General features: G+C 38.0%; 1 protein-coding gene across 1 annotated transcript in view; it reads right to left on the minus strand.

The window, feature by feature from the left end:
* Nucleotides 1-22,720, minus strand: part of FIG4 (polyphosphoinositide phosphatase FIG4) — a 362,814-nt gene that overhangs the window by 128,184 nt on the left and 211,910 nt on the right. Inside the window, exon 14 of the mRNA XM_090408874.1 lies at nucleotides 20,803-20,861. Within this exon, the coding sequence (XP_090265000.1) occupies nucleotides 20,803-20,861 (59 nt within the window). The remainder of the gene's footprint in view (nucleotides 1-20,802; nucleotides 20,862-22,720) is intronic.

Here is a 22,720-nt window from a genome sequence, read left to right on the forward strand (position 1 = left end):
TCAGCCTGTCTGTCCAAAGTACGCAAGCTTACAGGAACAGGGTACTTTGTAAACTCCAGGCAGAGAGAGAGGGGGGAGCTGATCTTTCGTAGAACGGATAAGGGTAGCAAGTTTGCGGTAGGGCTTATATGCTGTGTGTAGGTTATACTTTTTTAGTATCTTGGCTATTTTTTCCGAAGTGGCTCGGATGTAGGGTATGGTGATGGCATTTTTAAATTCTTGTTGACGAGAGGGACGGGGAATGGGGGAGGAGTTGATTATTTTTTTGATACCGTGTTCACTGTAGCCATTGGAGAGGAAAGTTCTGTTTATGTGGTTAAGCTCAGTAGTGAGGGCGGTTCCACTGGAACAAAGATTGTGGGCTCTCTTGGTAAGGGTTTTAATGATGCCATATTGTTGTGAGGGGTGGTGGTGGGAGAGTTTGTGAATGTATCTGCCTGTGTGTGTGGGTTTTCTGTATACAGTGAAGGCAAGTGTATCATTGGGCAGGCACGTGACTAAGGTGTCTAGGAAGGGTAAACAATTGTTCTTTTCCTTTTCCATAGTAAACTGGATTCTTGGATGTAGGCTATTGAGATGACCGAGGAAGGAGTCTAACGTGTCTGGGCCATGAGGCCAAATGGAGAACACATCATCTACATATCTTAGCCAGATAGAAGGTTTGAGTGGGGCTGAGTCTATGGCTCGTTTTTCGAAATCTTCATATAGAAATTGGCAAGGGGGGATGAGAGGGGGGGAACCCATGGAGGTTCCTTCTATCTGCTTGTAGATTTTGTTATTCCAAGAGAAATACCCAGAGTTGATGGCAAAGGAAAAGAGATCTAAGATGTCAGAAGGGAAAACGTTTTCTAAGAGAGATAAAGAGTCAGTTAAGGGAATATTGGTAAACAAAGATGAGATATCAAAGCTTACCAATATGTCTGTATTGTTCAAGGTTAAATTTTCTGTGAGGGCTTTAAAGTGGGTCGAGTTTTTTATATAGGAAGCTGAATTTCCAGTGAGGGGGGACAGAGAGTTGGCCAGCTGTTTAGACAGTCTGTAACAGCTTCCTATATAAAAAACTCGACCCACTTTAAAGCCCTCACAGAAAATTTAACCTTGAACAATACAGACATATTGGTAAGCTTTGATATCTCCTCTTTGTTTACCAATATTCCCTTAACCGACACTTTATCTCTTTCTTAGAAAACGTTTTCCCCTCTGACATCTTAGATCTCTTTTCCTTTGCCATGAACTCTGGGTATTTCTCTTGGAATAACAAAATCTACAAGCAGATAGAAGGAACCGCCATGGGTTCCCCCATCTCACCCCCCTTGGCAATTTCTATATGGAAGATTTCGAAAAACGAGCCATAGACTCAGACCCACTCAAACCTTCTATCTGGCTAAGATATGTAGATGATGTGTTCTCTATTTGGCCTCATGGCTCAGACACGTTAGACTCCTTCCTCAGTCATCTCAATAGTCTACATCCAAGAATCCAATTCACTATGGAAAAGGAAAAGAACAATTGTTTACCCTTCCTAGACACCTTAGTCACACGCCTGCCCAATGATACACTTGCCTTCACTGTATACAGAAAACCCACACACACAGGCAGATACATTCACAAACTCTCCCACCACCACCCCTCACAACAATATGGCATCATTAAAACCCTTACCAAGAGAGCCCACAATCTTTGTTCCAGTGGAACCGCCCTCACTACTGAGCTTAACCACATACACAGAACTTTCCTCTCCGATGGCTACAGTGAACACAGTATCAAAAAAATAATCAACTCCTCCCCCATTCCCCATCCCTCTCGTCAACAAGAATTTAAAAATGCCATCACCATACCCTACATCCGAGGCACTTCGGAAAAAATAGCCAAGATACTAAAAAAGTATAACCTACACACACAGCATATAAGCCCTACCGCAAACTTGCTACCCTTATCCGTTCTACGAAAGATCAGCTCCCCCCTCTCTCTCTGCTGGAGTTTACAAAGTACCCTGTTCCTGTAAGCTTGCGTACTTTGGACAGACAGGCAGATCAGCATCCATCCGCCTGGAGGAACACAAGTCGTACATCGTTAAACACAACTATGGCCATTCAGGCTTGGCTGACCATGTTTTGGACACCACCCACAGAGTATCATGGAAGAAAACCACCATGCTAAACCACAGCAAATTCAAGAAAGAGAGACTTTTCTTAGAAGCAGCAGCAGCTCTCAGAAACCAACCAAATCTTAACAAATACGGTTGCATTAAGCTTCCGAAGATTTGGGAAACACTCATCACCAGAGGTCCCACCTTACATTCCAGGCCACCTACTACCGCCCTTACAGGGCGCTCCACCTAGATAGGACTTTAGTGTCACCCATGTGGTTGGGCATAGTATTGTAAGTTTTTGTGTGCATGTTACATTAATTGTTTTTGTAATCCCCGTAGATGTCCTAGTGACTAGGACGAAATATAGGAGTATTAAATTCTAATTTAATTCTTTCTGAGTGTTAAAAAATCCATTAAACCTCCAACATAATGTCCTCACAGCACTTAAGCCTCTACACAAGAATAACTGTAGAGTATTGAATAGCTTCTCTCTTGGCACCTTGTCATATTCCTTTTCCACATCGACAAAACTTAAATACAGATCTTTGTTATATTCCCATGCTTTCTCAACTATTTGTCGTAAAGTGAAGATCTGATCCTGACAGCCTCTATTTGGCCTGAATCCAGCTTGTTCTTCACCAAGCTTTTCTTCCACAATTCTTCTCAACCGTTTCTCCAGTATGCTTGCATAGATCTTGCCAGGAATACTCAGTAGGGAAATACCTCTGTAATTCTCACATTCAGTTTTATTTCCCTTTTTATATATGGGTACAATTAGAGCTCTACTCCAATCATCGGGAATTCATCCCTCTGTCCAGGCTTTCTGAACTATGCAGTGCAGCCACTGTAAGACTTTTATATACCCATACTTCAGCATTTCTGGTCGAATATCATCTACTTCTGCTGCCTTTCCACATTTCAAGCCTTTGATGGCTTTTTCTACTTCAAGTATGGATATGTATTCCTGACTGTATGCCTGTTGAGTGTTTTTTTACCACTGTGCTATCACTGCTTGTTTCATTTAGCAATTTTTCGAAGTAATTACCCCATACTTCAAGGATATCTTTTTCTCCTGTTTTCATGTCACCATTATCATATCTAACTCCTTTTACAGCATTCTTTCCTCAATTTCTAAGCTTCTTCAACAACCTCCAGAATATCTTACCACCATCTTGATATTTATTTTCTATGTTCTTGCCAAAGTCCTCCCATGACTTTTGTTTAGCTAGTTTTACACACTGTTTAGCTTTCTTACATTTGTCTCTGTATTCTCTAAGAGCACAAGCTGACTTATTTGTCAGGAATGTTTGATATGCTTTCTTATTTTCCTTCACTGCCTCTTTAACTTCCTGTGTCCACCATGGAGTTCTGATTTTTTTATCATTGCGGACAATCATCACATGCCTCTCTGGCTGAATCAATCAAGGTTTTCTTCAAGGCTTGCCACTGAATCTCCAAGGTTTGGTTCCTGTTCTCAAACTCTTTCATTTTTTCTTAAATAATCTTTGTGTATTTTAATCTACAGTTCACATCTGAGAGCTGCTCAACTTTTATTCGCTTTAAAACTTTCTTACATGTTATTCTTTTCAGTATGAAATTCAATTTTATCCTGCTCAAGACTAAATAGTGATCGCTACCAATTTCAAATCCTCTGCACACTCTGTTGTTCTGCACCAGGGAGAAAACATCACTATCAACAATAACATAGTCAATGAGACTTTTCTTATTCCTTGCCTCTTCTCTCTATGTGAATTTATGCACATTTTTATGTTGGAACATGGTGTTAGTAATAACCAGTCAATATCATGAGCCAAAATCCAACAGATATTTGCCATTATTATTGGCTTTGCTCTTTTCTCCAAATTTTCCCAAAACATTTTTGTATGTCTGACAATCATTTCCAACTCTGCTATTTAGATCCCCAACAAGGAACAACTTTTCCTTTTTCATTGTGTCAGTAGCTTTCTCTAAAGCCTCAAAAAAATTCCTCTACTTCTACCTTAGTAGAACCTTCTGTGGGACCATAGGCACAAATAAGTCTCATTGTCCAGTTCCCCATTCTGATATTTGCCCAAATCACTCTACTTGACACTGCCTGCCATTCAAGAAGATGACCCTCATATTTTGTGTTGAATACTATCGCTACTGCTTCTTTTCCTTGATTGTCATTGCCTGAATATAACATTTTGTATTTATTGCTCAAAAAGATCTCACCAGTTTTTGTCTTTTTTGTTTCAGTCACCCCTATTATATTGATCTGGTACTTATTTAATTTCTCTGCTAGTTCCATTTCTTAGGTATTTCAGACTTCTTATGTTGATAGTACCGATCTCTAACTCTGGAGATGTTGAGTTGGGGGTGTGCTTTCAGATTTGTTCCAGTAGCTGACTTTTCGCTGTTCGCGCTGGTTCCCTGGCGAAAACAACGGGGGCCTTGTTTAATCAGGCGACACCCCAGCTGGCATGAAATTTTATCATGTTGTACCATCATTTTCTATATTGGTTTAAGCCAATAAGAATACAATTTGGTCGGCTAAATCCCAAATTGCCAGTCCATCCTCATTCGTTCAGTATCCAGGTAGATAACCAACAGTGTGCACCACGAGAAGGTGAGGATTGGACATTAGGTCAAAAGCCCTGATCGGTTCTCCGCATTCCTTTAAAGTCTATGTGGAGGTCTCCTCTCAGTTATACAGCTCTGACCCTTAAGCACCCCATTATCGAAATACTGGAAGTATTAATTAAAGTTATTTAGTTAATATAATAATATGCGTTGTTCTTTCCTTAAAATTAACAGTTATGTATCACCAACGTATAAGCTTATCTATAAGAATAGAAACTAGAAGAGGAAGGGAATGTGTGAGTACACAAGAAGGGAATGGAATTGCTTGGGATGTGGGGGAAGAAAGATTTGGGACCAGAGAGGATTCTGGGATGGGTAATTAGAGAGGAATGGCTGGGGAAAGACATGAATAAGTCACACGAATGCTAAAGGTATCAGAAATAAGGGGAACAAAATTGTTGCATTGATGGAGTTTGTTCACTCAAAAATTGTTGGAATAAATGCGATGGTTGGATGAGGAGAACATCCTGATAGGAACAGAGATAAGAGGGTATAATGTTTTCTATAAAACTAGAAAAGACAAAAAGGGAGGTGGAGTGCCATTGATTATGGAAAACAATTGGGCCGATTCAAGGAGAAAATAGTGGCAGTATGGCATGAGGTAGAGGTGGATAGAATGAAATACTTAGTTGGATGATGATATAGACTGTGTAATGTGGAGGACAGTGACAATCAAATGTAGAAGCATATTAGCCAAGCAAACAGGAAAAGAGTGGTTATCATGGGTAATTTTAAGTATGGTAATAAAGATTGGGATAATGAAATAGCATCCAGAAGTAAAGAAAACAATTTTCTTGCGTTTCTGAGGATCAAACTTCAAATTATAGGCAAATATGTATCTGTCAAGTGATGTAAGGATTAGTTTGGAATCTCATGTTGAAGAGGTTAATGAAAACCAGGATCTGGAACTGGATTGACAACGGTGGCATTCTCTTTGATGGACAGCATGTTCTTGCTAAAAGAAACCATGTTTTAGTTATCTGAAATGCTTTCCAGAGCCTGGAAACAACACGAGATTCCAAACTCTCTGGCAATATCAGCAATTCTGTGGCCTTCTTCAATAACTTTTCCTTGCGTGAAGTCATCTAGATGATGACTTTGAGACATTACAAGACATCCAAAGTTTACAACTTTATTCCATCACAAAAAGAGCTTCCTTCGAACACAATTTGTTTAGTGCAGATTCCCTTTTTCCAGCACTTGTAGCTTGATGTTTCCTTTTATTTTGTTGAGTGCTACAATGTGACCCCTTTGTGTGTGATTTGAAAATCTTAATGTGTACTCTCTTTCTACTCGAAATTATCAGTGATACAAATTACCACAAGCTGATTCATCTGAATTTGCAGTTGTAATCTTCAGTGTAGGTTAGTGTGTTGGATTAGAGAGAATGGCAATCTCATATGTATCAGCAAGATGCATATGGGGGAGCAATATCACAAAAGAGGAAAGTCACTAGTGACTTGCCTCAAGGATCTGTTTTAGGGCCATTTAACTTGTTTAAGTTGTATATTAATAATACTGGGAAAGGTTTGAATGCCCTTCATATTCGGGATATTCAGCTGTTTGCAGATGATGCAAAGTTGGGAAGGACTATGAGCAGCAGAACAGATGCTGTAGCTTTACAAGAGGACAGAATAAGTGAATGGGCAAGAGAATGGTGTTTACAGTCCAATATTTCAAAGTGCAGATTCAAAGCGCATTTTCAAAATTTTGGATATTTTACAATTTAGTAGGAAAAAATAAGGTGCAGAGTATACAAATAGTGGGATACTGGAGGAGGTGAGGAAATAAGAGATCTGGGATGGTGGATTGGAACTAAAATTTAGAGGACATACTGCTAAAATTGTGAGGACAGCACAACGAATTCTGACAATGATGCAGAGGACACTGACTTGCAGAAGTAAGTGGATTATGGTTCCATTGTATAAGGTCTTGATTAGTCCACATATGAAATACTAGATTTGGTTGCCTGGTTTTCAAAAGGATGAAAAGATACTGGAAATGGTCCAGAGGTGATTGGCTATGATGATTTCTGGTCTTTGGAATGCTGAGTATGAAGAAAAGTTGGGAAAATGTAATTTGCAAAGTCTGGTGGATAGTAGGAGGAGGGTAGCGGTATGATACAGACATTTAAGTTGATAAGGGATTTTTATCAGATTAACACTGAAGGGTTGATGAATGGAAAACTGTGTGTTATTCATTATAACAGTGTTGGATCTTGAATGAAAAGATTTCCTTAAAGAAATAATTTATTCAGGATTCAACAAGTTTTAGCTAAACAACAACAGAAATGCTTGTACATAGGTAAAGATACAAATTGTTTAATGAATCATATGCTAGTACTATTTTATGTAATATTACTTAAAGATAAATGATGTCATAATTTTTTGTAAGAATTTATATTGGAAAAGGTATTCTTTGTAAGATATATGTTGAGGCATGTAACAGAAGTTCAAAGTCCACTAACGAAAACCTCGGGTGAATTGCATAGCCTACAGCAAATTGTTTACGTGTGGAACGGCATGCGCACGGAGTTCTCCAGGAAGACGCGAATAGAATATATGACACGTGCGCAAAAGAGGGTGTCGAGGGTAGAAGGTATAAAAGGGGTTTGCCCCCTTTCAAGGGGCTTTTTCTTCTTGAGGTCTGTAGTCTACTAAGGATTTTCTTGTGGAGTCGGAATGAGTTTGAGTTCAGGATCTTATCAATAGTGTGTAGCTATTCACTACCATCGTTTCGCGATGTCGTACAGAAGGATTCGATGGGGAGATAATCGGCAGCATTTCGAGCAAGCTTGAAGGAACTGATCGCCATATACATCCACGTGGATTGATCCAAGCCATGCTGTTTCTAGTCCGCGATGAGAAAGAAAGGCAGAACAATGAAGTCCAAGCCTAGCCTGTGAGACAATCGTCTAGAAGAAGACCGGACATTGCATGGGATGAAGTAAGGATAAGATGACAGAATGAATATACTTCCAGAAATATGGTAATGTTAAAACCTTTTGTAATTCTCTGTTAAGAAAGAGAGGAATATTGTAATATAGAAGAAAAGAGATGTTATGTTTCAGAACTCTATACTTGTAGGAAAAGGACTTTAGCGAATATTGGATAGCAGTGTTTTAAGTCTTAGGGCTATTTCTCAAGTAATTAATTGAACGAATTGTAGTTTGAATTGTTGTGAGTAATGATCTATAAAGTTATCGATGTGATTGTTTTGAGAGTATGTGTAGACTAGTAAGGATGTTTAGAAGATGCTAACAAAATTTTGTGCTGTGAAATTAACCTATGATTGGATATGTTGTGTGAATTACAGTTGCTATGTTTAATTTTATAACTTAGGATACCTCTATTCCAATTGTGTAATCTTAGGAATTTAGAATTGTGTAATCTTAGGAATCTTAGGAATTATAATTAGTAAATGTGTAATCTTAGGAATTTAATAAATATATCTTGAATATCTCAACCTGTTTTGTGCCTTGAAATGAATCCAATGCACCGCTTGCTAATATATGAATCTGAGCGGGAAAGAATTATATGACAGAGACCACGACTGCAAACTAAAGTAATTTTAAGAGAGATAGATAAAATTGAGATAAAGAGTAATTAATAGATTGATTTTGCTTAGTATATTTTCTGAAGGTCACTCCTTGGTTAAGAGGAATTTCTAACCTAGGGATCTGGCTGGCACAGTTTGAACAAATAAACATTGCCAGAACCTGATTAGGAGGTAACTCCAGACCATTATTGCTGACGATCGAACTCTATTCAGAAGTCTACCCTTTGTTAATTTATTTAATATACTTAATCATTCTAAGAATCGGCCAATTGTGTAGATAGATTTAACTGTAGATAAGAGAGTACAGAGTTCCGATAGTCTCGTGTGTATAGACCATAGAAATATATAGTTAAAGTAATAACACTACACAGTGACAATCTAAGACAAGAGATTGAAAGTTTATTTTTCACTTGGTTAGACTATAATAAATTTAGTTTAATCCTTTATCCAAGTGTGAGCAAACAAAGTTTGCGCCTGAAAATATCTTCAGGACTGGGGTCAGGTGGTACAACACCGGGAAACTCATTGCAAAGGTGGAGCAAGCTAACATTACTCCTATCTCAGTATCTCCCATAATGCAAAACACATCTCCTTGCGGATATGTATAATGTTATGCATTAAGGGAAGGACCACTACCCATACTAGTTTTGACCTTAATTGAGGTCTCTTCAGCGGGAGCCAGGCCCAAGTGGAGATACCAGGCAGAAGCATTAGCAAGGTCATCTCTACCTATACGAGTTGCCAAACGGTGTGCCAACTTTTTTATTAAATTACTCTGGATTTAGAGAAAGATGTTGAAAGTTTATTTTTCACTTGGTTAGGCTATAATAAATTTAGTTTAATCCTTTATCCAAGTGTGAGCAAACAAAATTTGCACCTGAAAGTATCTTCAGGACTGGGGTAAGGTGGTACAACCTTACCACAACTTTGGTACAACTTTGTACCACCTTACCCCAGTCCTGAAGATACTTTCAGGTGCAAACTTTGTTTGCTCACACTTGGATAAAGGATTAAACTAAATTTATTATAAGTGATATAAGTAGGCAAGCACAATAAAGTATAAATTAAGGAAATGTCACGACATAGCACCTCCGTAGCACAATTGGAAGAACGACAGTACGTTGCGTCCTTCGATTAGAAAAGGCCTAAGTTCGATTCTCATCATGAAGGGAGGAATTTTTATATGGACTTTTTCAATCGAAGGTGAGTCATCCGATCTCATACGGAGGTAACAGGGTTTTTTCTCCCAGAAACTCGGGTTTTTCATCCCACATACAGAAAAATCGGCCCTTCAGAACACACACAATTTACAGACAAAACAAATTACTAGCTGTGGTGTTAGTGGTTGTGGGCAGTAGATGGCGTTGATGTAGGTGATTGGTAGTATAGGTTCTGTGTAGTAGTGGAGACGGAGAGTTGTACAGTAGGTGTCCTCCCGCGATGAGTCTTCAGACTCCTTGGAGGTGTCACAAAAAATAATAATAATAATAACAGTAAGGTCAACACATCGACACTGTGTCTACATGTAACCTTGGTATTATAACATTGAAAAGGATTTTCATAGAATGGTGGGAGATGGGAGGAAACAAGAGGTCATCACCAGAAGTTGTATAAGGAGGTAGTGAGTGAAAAGCAGATAAGGCAAAGCATGATCAACTAGTTTTTAATGACACTTGTAACATAAAAAAGTTTATTAAATACATACATTCACAAGAAAATAATTTTTATTGTAAATATTTCAACCAGAAACTAACTGGTCACCATAAGTGCATCAGCATAATCAAAAGGTGAAGCTAGAACAAAGAATGTTAATCTTATTTAGAGAGCTGAGCCACATGCCAAAATGCTGTGGTTACAGATAAAATAAGATTACAATCCAAACCAAAATGAAAATTAACTGATCGAAATAAAATTAAATGAAGGGGACTGAGCCAAAAGAAATAGTTGAGTTGCTGAGTGATCGTTTTGCAAAGGTGTATCATCCCGATGGAGATTTTACAGTTGCTGATGTTACAGAGACATATATCAAAATTGAGGTACATGAACATCTACCTCAATTTTGGAGGTGTTCAGCATATTAAAAAATATGAATGTGATAATAGCAGTGGGATTGGATGGCATATCAGATTGTGTACTATGTGAATGTGCAAAAGAACTGGCATTGCCTCTATCTCCATTGCATAAAGGTGGCTCCAAGACAGACATAACAAACTACAGACCAATTAATATATCAGGAGTGGTTGTTAAAGTATCGGAAAAGTTGGTGAAAGGTAAAACACAACATTGGGTGAATAGGGATGCGATACTATATAGTGGGCAGCATGGCTTTGTAAAAGGTAGGTCCTGTCTTAGTAACTTATTTACATTTCAAAGTGACAGCAGAACTGGATAAAGGTAATGGCTACACCATGATATTGCTCGATTTTGCCAAGGCATTTGACAGAATATGTCAAATACCACATGGAAAGCTATTACAAAAGCTGGAACAAATGGAAATGGATATGGGGGAGGGCTGACAGACAGACACCAGAGAATAGTATATGGTGGATTTTTTTATTTGATTTTTATGGTGCAAAGACATCAAAGGTCATACTTCACCAGGACACAGGTCACAACAGCACATATGGTAAGTGGTTAGTAGGACAATCACAAACATCCATGCCCTTGGTGGGATTTGAACCAGCAGCCTCTTGGCAAGAGAGTGGATACGCTAGCCTCTTGGCCAACCAGGCTGGCATATATGGTGGAGTGGAATCTAGGAGAATGAGGGCGATTAGTGGAGTAACTCAGGGTTCTGTACTAATAGCACTATTTAATTCATATATCAATGATATAGGAGAAAGATTTCATAGAGGGTATTCCGTTGTTTGCTGATAATGCAAAACTGAGGAGAACAATAATTGATAAATGTGATGTAGATATCCTGTAGGACAATTTAAATAAATTGGCATTGTAGATAAAGGATAATGATCATCAATTTAATGTTGCTAAATGTAAGTTTATGCACTTCGGGCTGAAAAGGTTGCATACGGTGTATCATATTGATGGTATTGGACTGCAGGAAATTGATTAGGCTAAGGACTTGAGGATAATGGTGGACAAAGAGTTAAAGTTCAGACGGCATATTGCAAAAGCTGGTAAAATAGTCTGAAGTATTACTTGGATGTTGAAAAACATGCTAACGAGTAAAGATAGGGAAGTTATTATCCCTTTTTATAAGACTGTGATTTGGCCACACAAATTTGCTCACATGGATTTCTTGGGGACTAGGAAGTGGTGAAGAGGATTCAGAATTGAGTGATAAAGATGGTGACAGGTCTGTGGAATACTCCTTAGGAGGATAGGTTAAGGTTTATAGGTTACAAAGTTTAGTTGATAGGAAGAAAAGAGGAGACATGATAGAAACTTTTAAGATATTAAAGGGGATTTATAAAATTGATGCAAGTGACAGAAGGTAGTGAATCATCAAATTCAAATGAAAAATTTACATCATAAATTTTTCAACATATGACAAACAGAGGACCAAGGGCCATCAATGGAGGGTGGGCATGAGTGTGGTTAGTAGGGATGTGAGATTTTTGCATGGAGAGTGGCGAGAGAGTGGAATGGATCACCAGTATTGGTTGTGAGTTCCCGGATGGTGAATGCATTCAAGGAGAAATATGATAGGATTTGTGTGTATAATGGTTAATTTGGGTCTTCCACGATGAGTCTCCGGACTCCATGGAGATGCCATAAAATAATAATAAATAATAATTAGACTCTATAGATTTTGTTTTATAAACTTTCTGAATTAACATCCATAGTTTAATTTATATCCTTAAAATCTTTAACATTTCTCTCTCCTTTTTAATTAAAGTAGGTTTTTGACCATCTTTCTGACTATTATATGCTACATTACTTGTAATGGAACTTTTTTGTTTCAAAGAATGTACTTGTTTGGAATTAGAGGATTGGTATATATATCTCTAAACCTTTCCTCCCTTTCCCTAACTTTATAACATTCTTCTAAATTTTTAATTTTTTTTCTTATAAACTATTTCCTTTAATTGATCTACTGTAAACTGATGATATACAGACCATTCAATCAGTTAAGACACTTAACTGACAAATTATTATAATATTCAGAAACCGTTTCCTGTTTCCTTATTACCCTGGATGCATTGATATAACTTTCCACAGATTTGGGCTTACATCTCTAACATTTGAAAATTCTGAGATTAATAAACTCTTAAATGTACTACAATCTATAGTGTCACAGGTGAAGAGACACTATTATTATAATATAATTATTAGGATATACAGTTTACAGTTATAAATCAGTATACAGAATTTTCAGTAATAACCACATTCAAACACCATGGCATAAGGAATCCACTGAAATAAACTTAATCCCACAAAATACATGGCAAGAAAGTTGAATTTATGATAAATTCCTTTTCTTTCAGCAATATTAATTTTGCAATATCAACATAAATGCACAGACTATATTACATTTTTGGAATCTGACAAGAACGGCATTGTTTTCATGCTATTGACACTAATCACAGAGTTCTTTGAAACCAAACAAAACTTCTTCATTCCAGCAAGTTCAAATTCAGTGGTCTTTTACCTTGAAACATGAAGTGCTATGAAATTGGTGGAACCTGAACTTATCAGACTGCATGTAAATATCCAAGTTTTGGGAAGTGATTACTAACTGAAGTTATTAACTGTTCATAAGTTATTAATTAATAATTATTATTTTTTTATCTATGCAACTTTCTACAATTATTCCTTTGAACTCTAATAGTGTAATATCATACACTACAACTGCAAATGAAACATGAGCTAATATATGCATGATTTATGACTCATTATGTTGGTGCTAGAGTTGCTGAAGAATGAGGTGGTGGATTTGAGCTGTGGTAAAAAAAAAGTGTTTTGAAAGGTGTATAGTGTGACTTTCGTCGCAAATTGTGCTACATTTCCCTCAGTAATACAAGTGTTCTTTAGTGGTGCTGCTTTTGGAATTTAGTTGTTGTTTATACTGTGTTATTTTTGGGTTACTGAGAACGCGAGGTCAGAGTCAGACATCTGCGGTGGAAGAAAAGATAAGTTTTCATTATTTGCTATTTAGTATAGTTAAATATAGTTTATACTTATAGTATCGAGTAAGTAAATTAGCCTACAGTAGAGCATATAACATAGTATTTAGTGTTTAGGTTTAGTTGTAGTAGTTCCTCGGCACAATTGGAATGATGGCGGCTGCCACTGCTGCAATTACAAATGGCATGTCACCAAGTCCTCCCCCATTCAAGGACTCTATTTTGCATAACATAATAAAGGATTTTGTGGCATGCAGGACTTGTGGTATGTATGTGTTCCAGGAGTTGGATATGTGGCAGGTGAGAGAGGGGAAGTGCGTATATATGCTTAAAATGTAGGCAATGGGAGGAATACAGTGAGTTAGATGTTACGATATCTGACTTCATTGCGTCAGGAGGGTGGAGATTTTAGAGAGACTAGTGAGATAGGTGAAAATAATGAGCAGCGGAATATGAATGAAAAAAAGAAGAGTGGGAAATGTGAAAGGCTTGAACGATTGTGAAGTTTTTGGAAATGATCATGATTGGGAGGATGAATGGCGAGTAAGAGTGGCTACCTTGCAGAGAGAGATAGATGAGCTGAAAGAGATGGTGGAATGTCTCGGGAATGAGATGAGAAGTATGAAAGATGAGATTAGGTGAATTGAAGAGATGAATGCAAGGCGAATCAGAGTAGGAGTGAGAGAGAGAGAGAGAGAGTTATGGGAATGATAGAAGAGGAGAGAATAGAAACAGTAGAAGAGAGGGAATGAGAGAGAGAGGTATGGGAATGATAGAAGAAGAGAGAATGGAAACAGTCAGAGAAAGAGAATGAGAAGAATATGAGGGAGTGATGCCAGGACAGCAGGTAAGTAGGGGAACACAGAGTGAAAGAGTTAGAGGAAAGAGAATGATGGATGCAGGTGAGCAATCAAGGAACAGAGTGGTAAGGGCTGTGATATATTGAGACTCGAAGATCCGAGGTGTGCAAGATAGGATGTCAGAGGAGTGTTTACCTGGAGGAATGATAGAGAGTGTGGCTATGGCAATTAAGCAGGATGAAAGGGTGGATGAGATGATTGTCATGGTGGGCACAAATGACTTGAGAGGCAATGTAAATCGGGTGGTGAGAGATCTGAGATTCTTGCTTGAGGTTGTACGAAAGAAAATGCAGAGAGGAAAGATTGTGTGTGTGTTGCCCAGGTATGATAGTGATGAGCTAAGCAGAAGAGCAGTAATAATGAATAGCATAAAGCCAGAATGTGTCAGAAGGGAGTATTGGAATATGTGGATGCTTGGAGGGCATTTGAGTACAGAAAGGAACTGTATGCAAGAGACAGCCTGCATTTGAATGAGAAAGGATGTAGGCATCTGGAGAGAGAGATTGCTGTTTTCTGAACAAGTTGTTGTGTCAATGCAGAAAAACTAGAATTCCCAGGGTGGATGGTAGGCAGAGGTAGCCTCTTGTGGGAATGAGTGCTTGGGGGAATGGGGAGGGGGGGCAACATCAGGTAACACTGAGTCCAGTGGGGTCTGGAGGAAGATAATAATAGGTATAGAAGCAGTGATGTATTCATGTTTTATACTAATGCCAAGTGTATCCGGAATAAAGGAGATGAATTGGTGACACTGATAGTGTCAGCCTGGCCAAAGATTATTGGGATCTCTGAGATGTGGTTGATGGAAAATGATATAACAACAGGAATAGAAGTAGCAGGGTACAGCATTTTTTGGCAGGATAGGAAGGGAAAATGCAGTGGTGGAGTACTGTTAATGATAAGTGATGACTTATGTACTCTAAGGGTGGAGGCTGTGGAAGGCAGTGACACTAATGGTTTTGAAAGCATATAGTGTGAGGCAGAGGTGGGCAAGGCAGGATATTTAGTGGGGTGCTGCTACAAGCCAAGGAGCACAGAGGGTGGAGAGCAGGAGATGTTTAGGCAGTTGAGTTTGGCAAGTGCAAGAAGAATGATTGTTATGGGAGATTTTAACTACAGCAGTATAAGCTGGGAAGAGGAAAATGCATGTAGTAATAAGGGAATGGTTCTAGAATTCTTGAGGGACAAATGTCTTAGGCAACATGTAATGGGGGGGGGGACAAGAGGTTCGAGAGTTTTGGATTTGGTCATAGCATCAGAAGACCTGATAATAACTCCAAGCATCCACATATTGGAATATGTGGATGCTTGGAGGGCATTTGAGGACAGAAAGGAACTGTATGCGAGAGACCGCTTGCATTTGAATGATTATTTGGATTATTTGGAGCTGACATTTCCCCCCCCCCCCCCCAGTTGGAAAGAGAGTGACCATGTGGTTTTGACTTGGAAGATGAATAGACATGCAGGAGTATCAAAGAAAAGGGAATGTATGTGGAGTTATAAGACAGGTGATTATAATAGTCTTAGATATTACCTTGGGACAGTTCCATGGGAGGAATTAGAAGGGAAAGATATCATTAGTGCTTGGGAAATTGTGAAGGAATATTTGTTAGCAGCAACAGTAAGCAATATGAGAGGAGATTGGCCCTAAGATCCAAAGAAAATCCTAGGGAATTTTTTAGCTATGTGGCCAGTAGGAGGAGAAATGACTGTGGAAGAATGACATTGTGGGATGAAAATGGGAATAGAGTGACTGATGCAGAGGACATAGTGGAGTTATTCAATGAACACTTTATTGGAGTATTTCATCCTAGAGAAATAGGTTTTGATACTAGAGGGATAAGGCAAGTTCGAGGTTTAGAGATGCAAGAGGAGAGTGTATTCCAAATACTGAGTACTCTGGGTGTCAGTAAAGCTGTGGGACTGGATGGTATTTCACCAGAGGTTTTGAGAGAATGTGTTAAAGAACTGACAGCTCCGTTGACCTGGCTTTTCAATGAAAGTCTGGCTAAGGGGAAGGTACCGAGGGAATGAAAGGTAAGATAAGATAGTGCCATTACATAAGGGCAGTAGCAGACTGGAAGAGTCTAATTATAGACCAGTTTGTGTGTGTCATCAGTAGTTGTTAAGATCTTGGAAAAATTAGTGAGGAACCATATACAACGTTGGGCAGATGAGGGTAACGTTATCTGTGAGAATCAAGATGGATTTATTAAGGGGGTGCTCTTGCTTTAGTAATATGATTGCCTTTTATAATAAAGTGACAACAGCAGTTGATCAGGGAAATGCATATACTGCCATTTTTTGGATTTTGCAAAGGCATTTAATAGGGTACCACATGATAAGCTGATACTTACGTTGCAGCACATGGATTTAGATGTCAGGTAAGTCAACTGGATTCAGAATTGGATGCCTGATAGGTATCAGAGAGTTGTGTATGGTGGGGCAATATCAAGGAGGCAGAAGGTTACAAGTGGGGTTTACACAGGGCTCAATATTGGGACCTGTATTGTTTAACCTTTATATCAATGACAATGTCAATGGATTGCAAGGGGGTATTCAGTTGTATGCAGATGATGCGTAGCTGGGCAGGATTATTAGTAATAGTGCAGATGTGGAAGCTCTGCAAGAGAATTTGAATAAACTGAACAGATGGACAAATGAATGGGGGTCGGTTTAATGCAGCAAAATGTAAGGTCTTGAAGTTTGGGATACATCGATGAGAGGCTGCATACTCAATTGGAGGAGCTGTATTGGAGGAAGTAGGGGAGACAAGAGATCTGGGGGTGATGATTGATAGAAAACTGAAATTCAGGGAGCATATTGCAAAGGTGGTGAAGGTAACCCAGAGGATTGCTGCAATACCGAGAAGGACACTGACCTGCAGAGATAAAAGAGTTATAATTCCAATGCATAAGACTCTGATCAGACCACATTTAGACTATTGTTCTCAAATTTGGTCCCCAGGACTTGAAGGGGATAAATTAACTGTGATAAAGGTACAGAGGCGGATAACAAAGATGGTTTCAGGACTGTACAATGTTAATTATGAGGATCAGCTGAAGAAATGTAGAGTTTGGTGGATAGAAGAAAGGGGGAGTGTGATATGATCAAGACTTAAACTGTTGAGAGACAGTTACAGGTTTGACACTGGGGAGTTGTTTCACTTGCAGGAAGGAGAGATGACAAGGGGCCATCCCTGGAAGTTTCAAAAGGAAGCTGTGAGTAAGAGGGTGAGAAGTAGTTTCTTTGCATGGAGGGTGGTTGAATCGTGGAATGCATTGCCTGATAGAGTGGTGAGAGCAAGAATAGTCAATGAGTTCAAGGAGTGGTATGAAAGACTGTTTCCTAGGAAGGTCCTTCCGCGATGAGTCTCTTGACTCCATGGAGGCCTGAATAACAATAATAATAATAATTATTATTATTATTATTGTGATCCATGTTTTGAATATAGTTAACAGTTTCTCTCTCTCTCTCTGATGATATTCATGTAACACTGGATCAAAAATATATTGGAATATTTGAACAAAATTCTATATAATATTTGTTACATGTGCAAGATGTGAAAGTTATTTTAATAAATGCAAAGAGTTCTTTCGTTAGGAAACACTTTATAACTTCTATCAATATACAGAACAAATTTTCTTTCAAGACCAACATATTTCTATAAATATTTTGTTTCTCAAAGAACACTTTTGTTGATTTATTTCAAAATGATATTAAGTAAAAAAAGCATTTCCATATCATAAACCGTTTTCATGATTTTTTTTTACTGTGCTCAATGCAACCATATCTCTCATTAAGGTAAGCATTTCTCCCCACTATATTAAGATATTCATTCAATTATTCATTTGAATTTCTCTTTTGCTTAGAGTTTCATTCTATATTTATAAACAGTAAACATCAAACTGAATAATATAGAGAAATTATCTAAATCAAATATTATAATAAAATCCAAATAATGATCTTTAAAGCAATGAAGGCCATATTAATATATGGATCAGAGACCTGGAAGTTGACAGTTACATAAACAGACAGAGCAAAAAAAAGTATCAAAATGGAAATGAACTGGACAAGTACTAAAAATGAAAAAAGGAGAAGATTCCATGTTGATTTGATATGGCTAAAAAAAAAAGGGCGGCTGACAAGAAGCAGGATTAGTTGCAAAAGACAGAAAGAGGCTAGTCTGTGGAAATACTAGTGGCGGTGGTTGGCGGTAGATGGCGTTGGTGTAGTTGCTGTCAGTTGGTGGATTGAGTGGTTGAGACAGAGTTGTAGAGCAGGTGCCCTCTCTCGATAAGTCTTTGGACTCTCTGGAGGTGCCAAATAATAATAATAATAATAATAAATATAAAAATAAGTGTCTTTTGTTTGTGGGATCAATATTAAAAAAAAAATACAAAAATACAAAACAATACTGCCAAATTGAAGCCTTCTAGCTCTACAATAATGAAATAACACAATTGAAGATGTTGTTTTCATAGAGTTAGAAAGAAATCAAATATCACATTTTCTGATTTCAGTTAAACAGATTACTATCTTTATAATTTCAGATTTTTTTGGCTTTCTGATAAGAAACCACCTTACAGTTTCTGAAATATACATACATTCCGATATTCTCCCCAGCCCCTTAAAGATGTTGAAAATCATCTTTGGGGGTGGCTATAGCACTATGGATGAAAACATCATTTCCACAGGGTTACATATTTGAGAAAATAAATTATTTCTAAACACTTTTAACAAAAAAGTTTCATAGTGTACCTGTGTGTTCGGCAATGGCAAGGTGGTTTTTGATGGCTGCATAAAAATGTTTAAATGAAACAGAAAAAAAGTACAAAATAAACAAAGAAATATATATGATCCCCCCCCCCCCTCCAAAAAAAAAACAAACAGTTTCTGATTGTGTTTCAAGTTTCAGCATGAAACATTTTAGCAATGTTTCAAGCTAAAATTAGACTGGAATATAATTTCCGTAACTTCAAGAAAAGATGTTTTTTTTTGTTTTTAAATTTTCAAAACATCTAAAAAGGATTTTAAGATTTCAAGAGGGTGAGAAGTGCTTTCTTTGCTTGGAGGGTGGTTGAACCATGGAATGCATTGCCTGATAGAGTGGTGAGAGCAAGAACGGTCATTTTTTCAAAGTTTAAAAGCTTTTTTCATATGTGCATTTTATAAACACTGAAAACTTTAGGAGTATGCAAGTGTGATTACTTGGGTTTTAGTAATGGACGATTATTTTATGTGATTACTCGTTTATGGGTTAGCTGATAGTAATGGATCGTAATCGCTGTACGAATGTATCGCAAAAGGTACCAAACAGATGTGTACCTCATCACCAAATGTTTGTGCATTTGCATCAGAATTTGTGTGATTATGGATCATTCAGGGATCATAGGCATGATAGCGGGCAGCCACGATCGACGTGAAATCCCGCCATGGAAGAGGAGGTGTTGCATGTGATGGACAATAATCCAGAGACAAGCACATATGCCATTGCCTCTGTTATAGGAGCATCTTGATCCACCTTATTGCGTGTTTTGCACTCTGAGTCCTTACATCCATTTCATCTGCAATGGGTCCGGTTACTGATGGTCGAAGATTATCCTCGACATGTGGAATTCGTGCAGTGGTTTCTGCAGAAAAGTGCCATAGACCCTGATTTTCCAACTTGTGTTTTGTTCATGGATCAAGCTTCATTTACCTGTAAAGGGGATCTTCAATCACCACAATGCTCATGTGTGGGCCCATGAGAACCCACACGCTGTGCGATCACATGCTGCACAACAACGCTTCACCATTAATGCATGGGCAGGTATTGTTGCTAACTGTTTAGTCAGCCCATACCAGTTACCACCCTGACTGGACTCCTAGAAGTATCGGATTTTTCTGGAAGAAGTTCTGCCGGATTTACTGAACAATGTTCCAATGACTGTGCATTGGCAGATGTGGTTCCAACGCGACGGGGCTCCAGCCCATTTTGGCATTTCTGTGCATCAGTATTTGGACAGGTCCTTTGGTGCACGATGGATTGGGCGTGGTGGACCCGTCACATGGCCCCAATGCTCACCTGATTTATCGAGCATTGATTTCTTTCTGTGGGGAACCCTTAAAGTCATGGTGTACAAAACGCCTGTTGCCTCTGACATGGACCTCGTGGCAAGAATCGCAATTGCCGCTGCTAATATCTGGGAAACTCCAGGTATTTTCGAAAATGTATGGCAATCAATGCATCGTCGGTGTCAGGCATGCATCACTGCTAATGGTCGTAACTTTGAGCACCTGATGTGAAACCATATTATGTATCCAACTACTACTGAACTGTTCAGTTATGCCTAATAAAGTTTTTTACACTACTTACTGCCTTGTGTTATTTCTGTATCTTTGTGTTCCTGTTAGTACCTTCCGGTGGTGTTTCCGGTCATGCTGGAATTTTGAACCACCCTGTATATATGTATATATATACACACACATACATATATATATATACACATATATATATATATATATATATATATATATACATACACATACATATATATAAAGTATGATTAAAAACATGCAATATTTTGAAAAGATGTTGACTTACCTTACACTGTCTGTATCAAATTCCAGTGTTGGACTTTCTAAAATTCCAAGTGCATACAGCTAAACAAATAAATAAAATAACATATTAAGATTGTAAAAAATAATGGATATGTTTTATTTTAAATATTATCATCATCACAGGACTTCCACATAAATCATGACTCATCATGGAAGGGCTGCTGTAGAAAGTTTTCAGCTGGGTTTTAAAATATATTATACTTCACAAGAAATTATATTCTTGATTAAAATTAAAACAAGACAGAATTTCTTGTGAAGTGTAATATGTGTGGAAATGATGCTTCAGACACACTATTTCTTAAAATTCATTTTCTGTCAGCATTCTTTGCTCTTCTACACATTTTTAGAAAAATGGATATTTGTTAATTCTGCACAGATTATAGTGAAGAAGTTGCAGGATTATATAGTGCATAGGAATTTAAAGTTCAAAAGTAACATAGCAAAAGTTGCAAATACAACTCAGAGGATAACTGCGATGCTGAAGTAAAACTTGACATGTAAAGATAAGGGAGTCATTCTGCTTCTTTATAAGGCTTTGATAAGACCACACCTGGATTATTGTGGCAGATTTGGTCTCCTGGGTTCCAAGGTGATAAAGCTGTGGAAAGGATGCAAAGGAGAGTTACAAAGATTATATCCAGATAATGGGATTTAGATTACGAGGATAGATTGGGAGTATGTGGATTACAGACTCTGGTTAACAGGAGAAAGAGGAGTGATATGTTAGAGGTCTACAAAGTTGGTCTGAAAAGTTCTCGGCCTAACAATGAAAAAACGAATTTATAACTTCAAAATTATTTTTATTTTTCAACATAAGCTCCCTTAAGATTAATACATTTATTCCAGCAATGCTCTAGCACCATTATCCCATCCCTGTAGTGGTTCTCAGTAAGATCTGCAAAACACCCCTCTACAGTTGCAATCACCTCTTGATTCGAAGATAAAAGTTGACCAGCGAGGAAGAGTTTTGGTTCTGGGAAGAGATAGAAATCAGAGGGAACCAAATCTGGGAAATAGGGTGGATGTTCCAACAATTCATAGTGCAGATCCCTTAATTTTCCCATTGCCAAAACACCTTTGTGGGCAGGTGCATTGTCCTGATGAAAGATGATTTTTTTTCTTATGCAAAATGGGTCTTTTCTGACGAATTTTTTCATCTAGTCTGGTTAAAAGATCAGAATAATATTCCCTGGTTATTCTTTTACCTTTTACAAGATAATTAATAAACAACATGCCTTAAGCATTCCAAAACACTGATGCCATGACCTTTCCTGCTGATGGAACCGACTTTGTCTTCCTTGGCACCGAACAACCAGATTCTGTCCACTGTTTTGACTGCTGTTTGGATTCTGGTGTGTAATGGTGAATCCAAGTCTCATCCATAGAAATAAATCAATGCACAAAATCAGTTTTATTCTTGTTAAAACACTCCAAGCACTGTTCAGAGATTTTCATGCAAGTGCGTTTTTTATCTGCTGTGAGCAAGTATTGCACCCATCTTGTGTAAAGCTTTTCATTTGCAATTCTTCGTGCAAAAAATATCCTACACGTTCTTTTAAAATGCCTATAGTCTCAGCAATTTCACGCACTTTGACTTGCTGGTCATCCAATACTATATCGTGCACTTGATATGGTATTGGATGACTGGTGTTGTTACACTTTTTGGACGCTCTTCATGTCCATCATCTTCAAGGTTGGTACAGTCACGTTTAAACTTGGCAGCTCATTTCTTAATTGTCAAAAACAAAGGATAAGAGTGCCCATAAACTTTTATGAACTTCGAATGAATTTCTTTTCGCATTAAACCTTCTTTTACAAAGAATTTTATAACTGCACAATACTCAATTTTATCCATTTCAAGGGATACACTTTTGCTTCAGGCAGCCGTATAAAACAAACGA

Source organism: Typopeltis vanoorti, chromosome 19 (genome assembly GCF_054136105.1).
Source record: "Typopeltis vanoorti isolate ZY-2024b chromosome 19, IOZ_Tvanoo_1.0, whole genome shotgun sequence".
Lineage (NCBI taxonomy): Eukaryota > Metazoa > Arthropoda > Arachnida > Uropygi > Thelyphonidae > Typopeltis > Typopeltis vanoorti.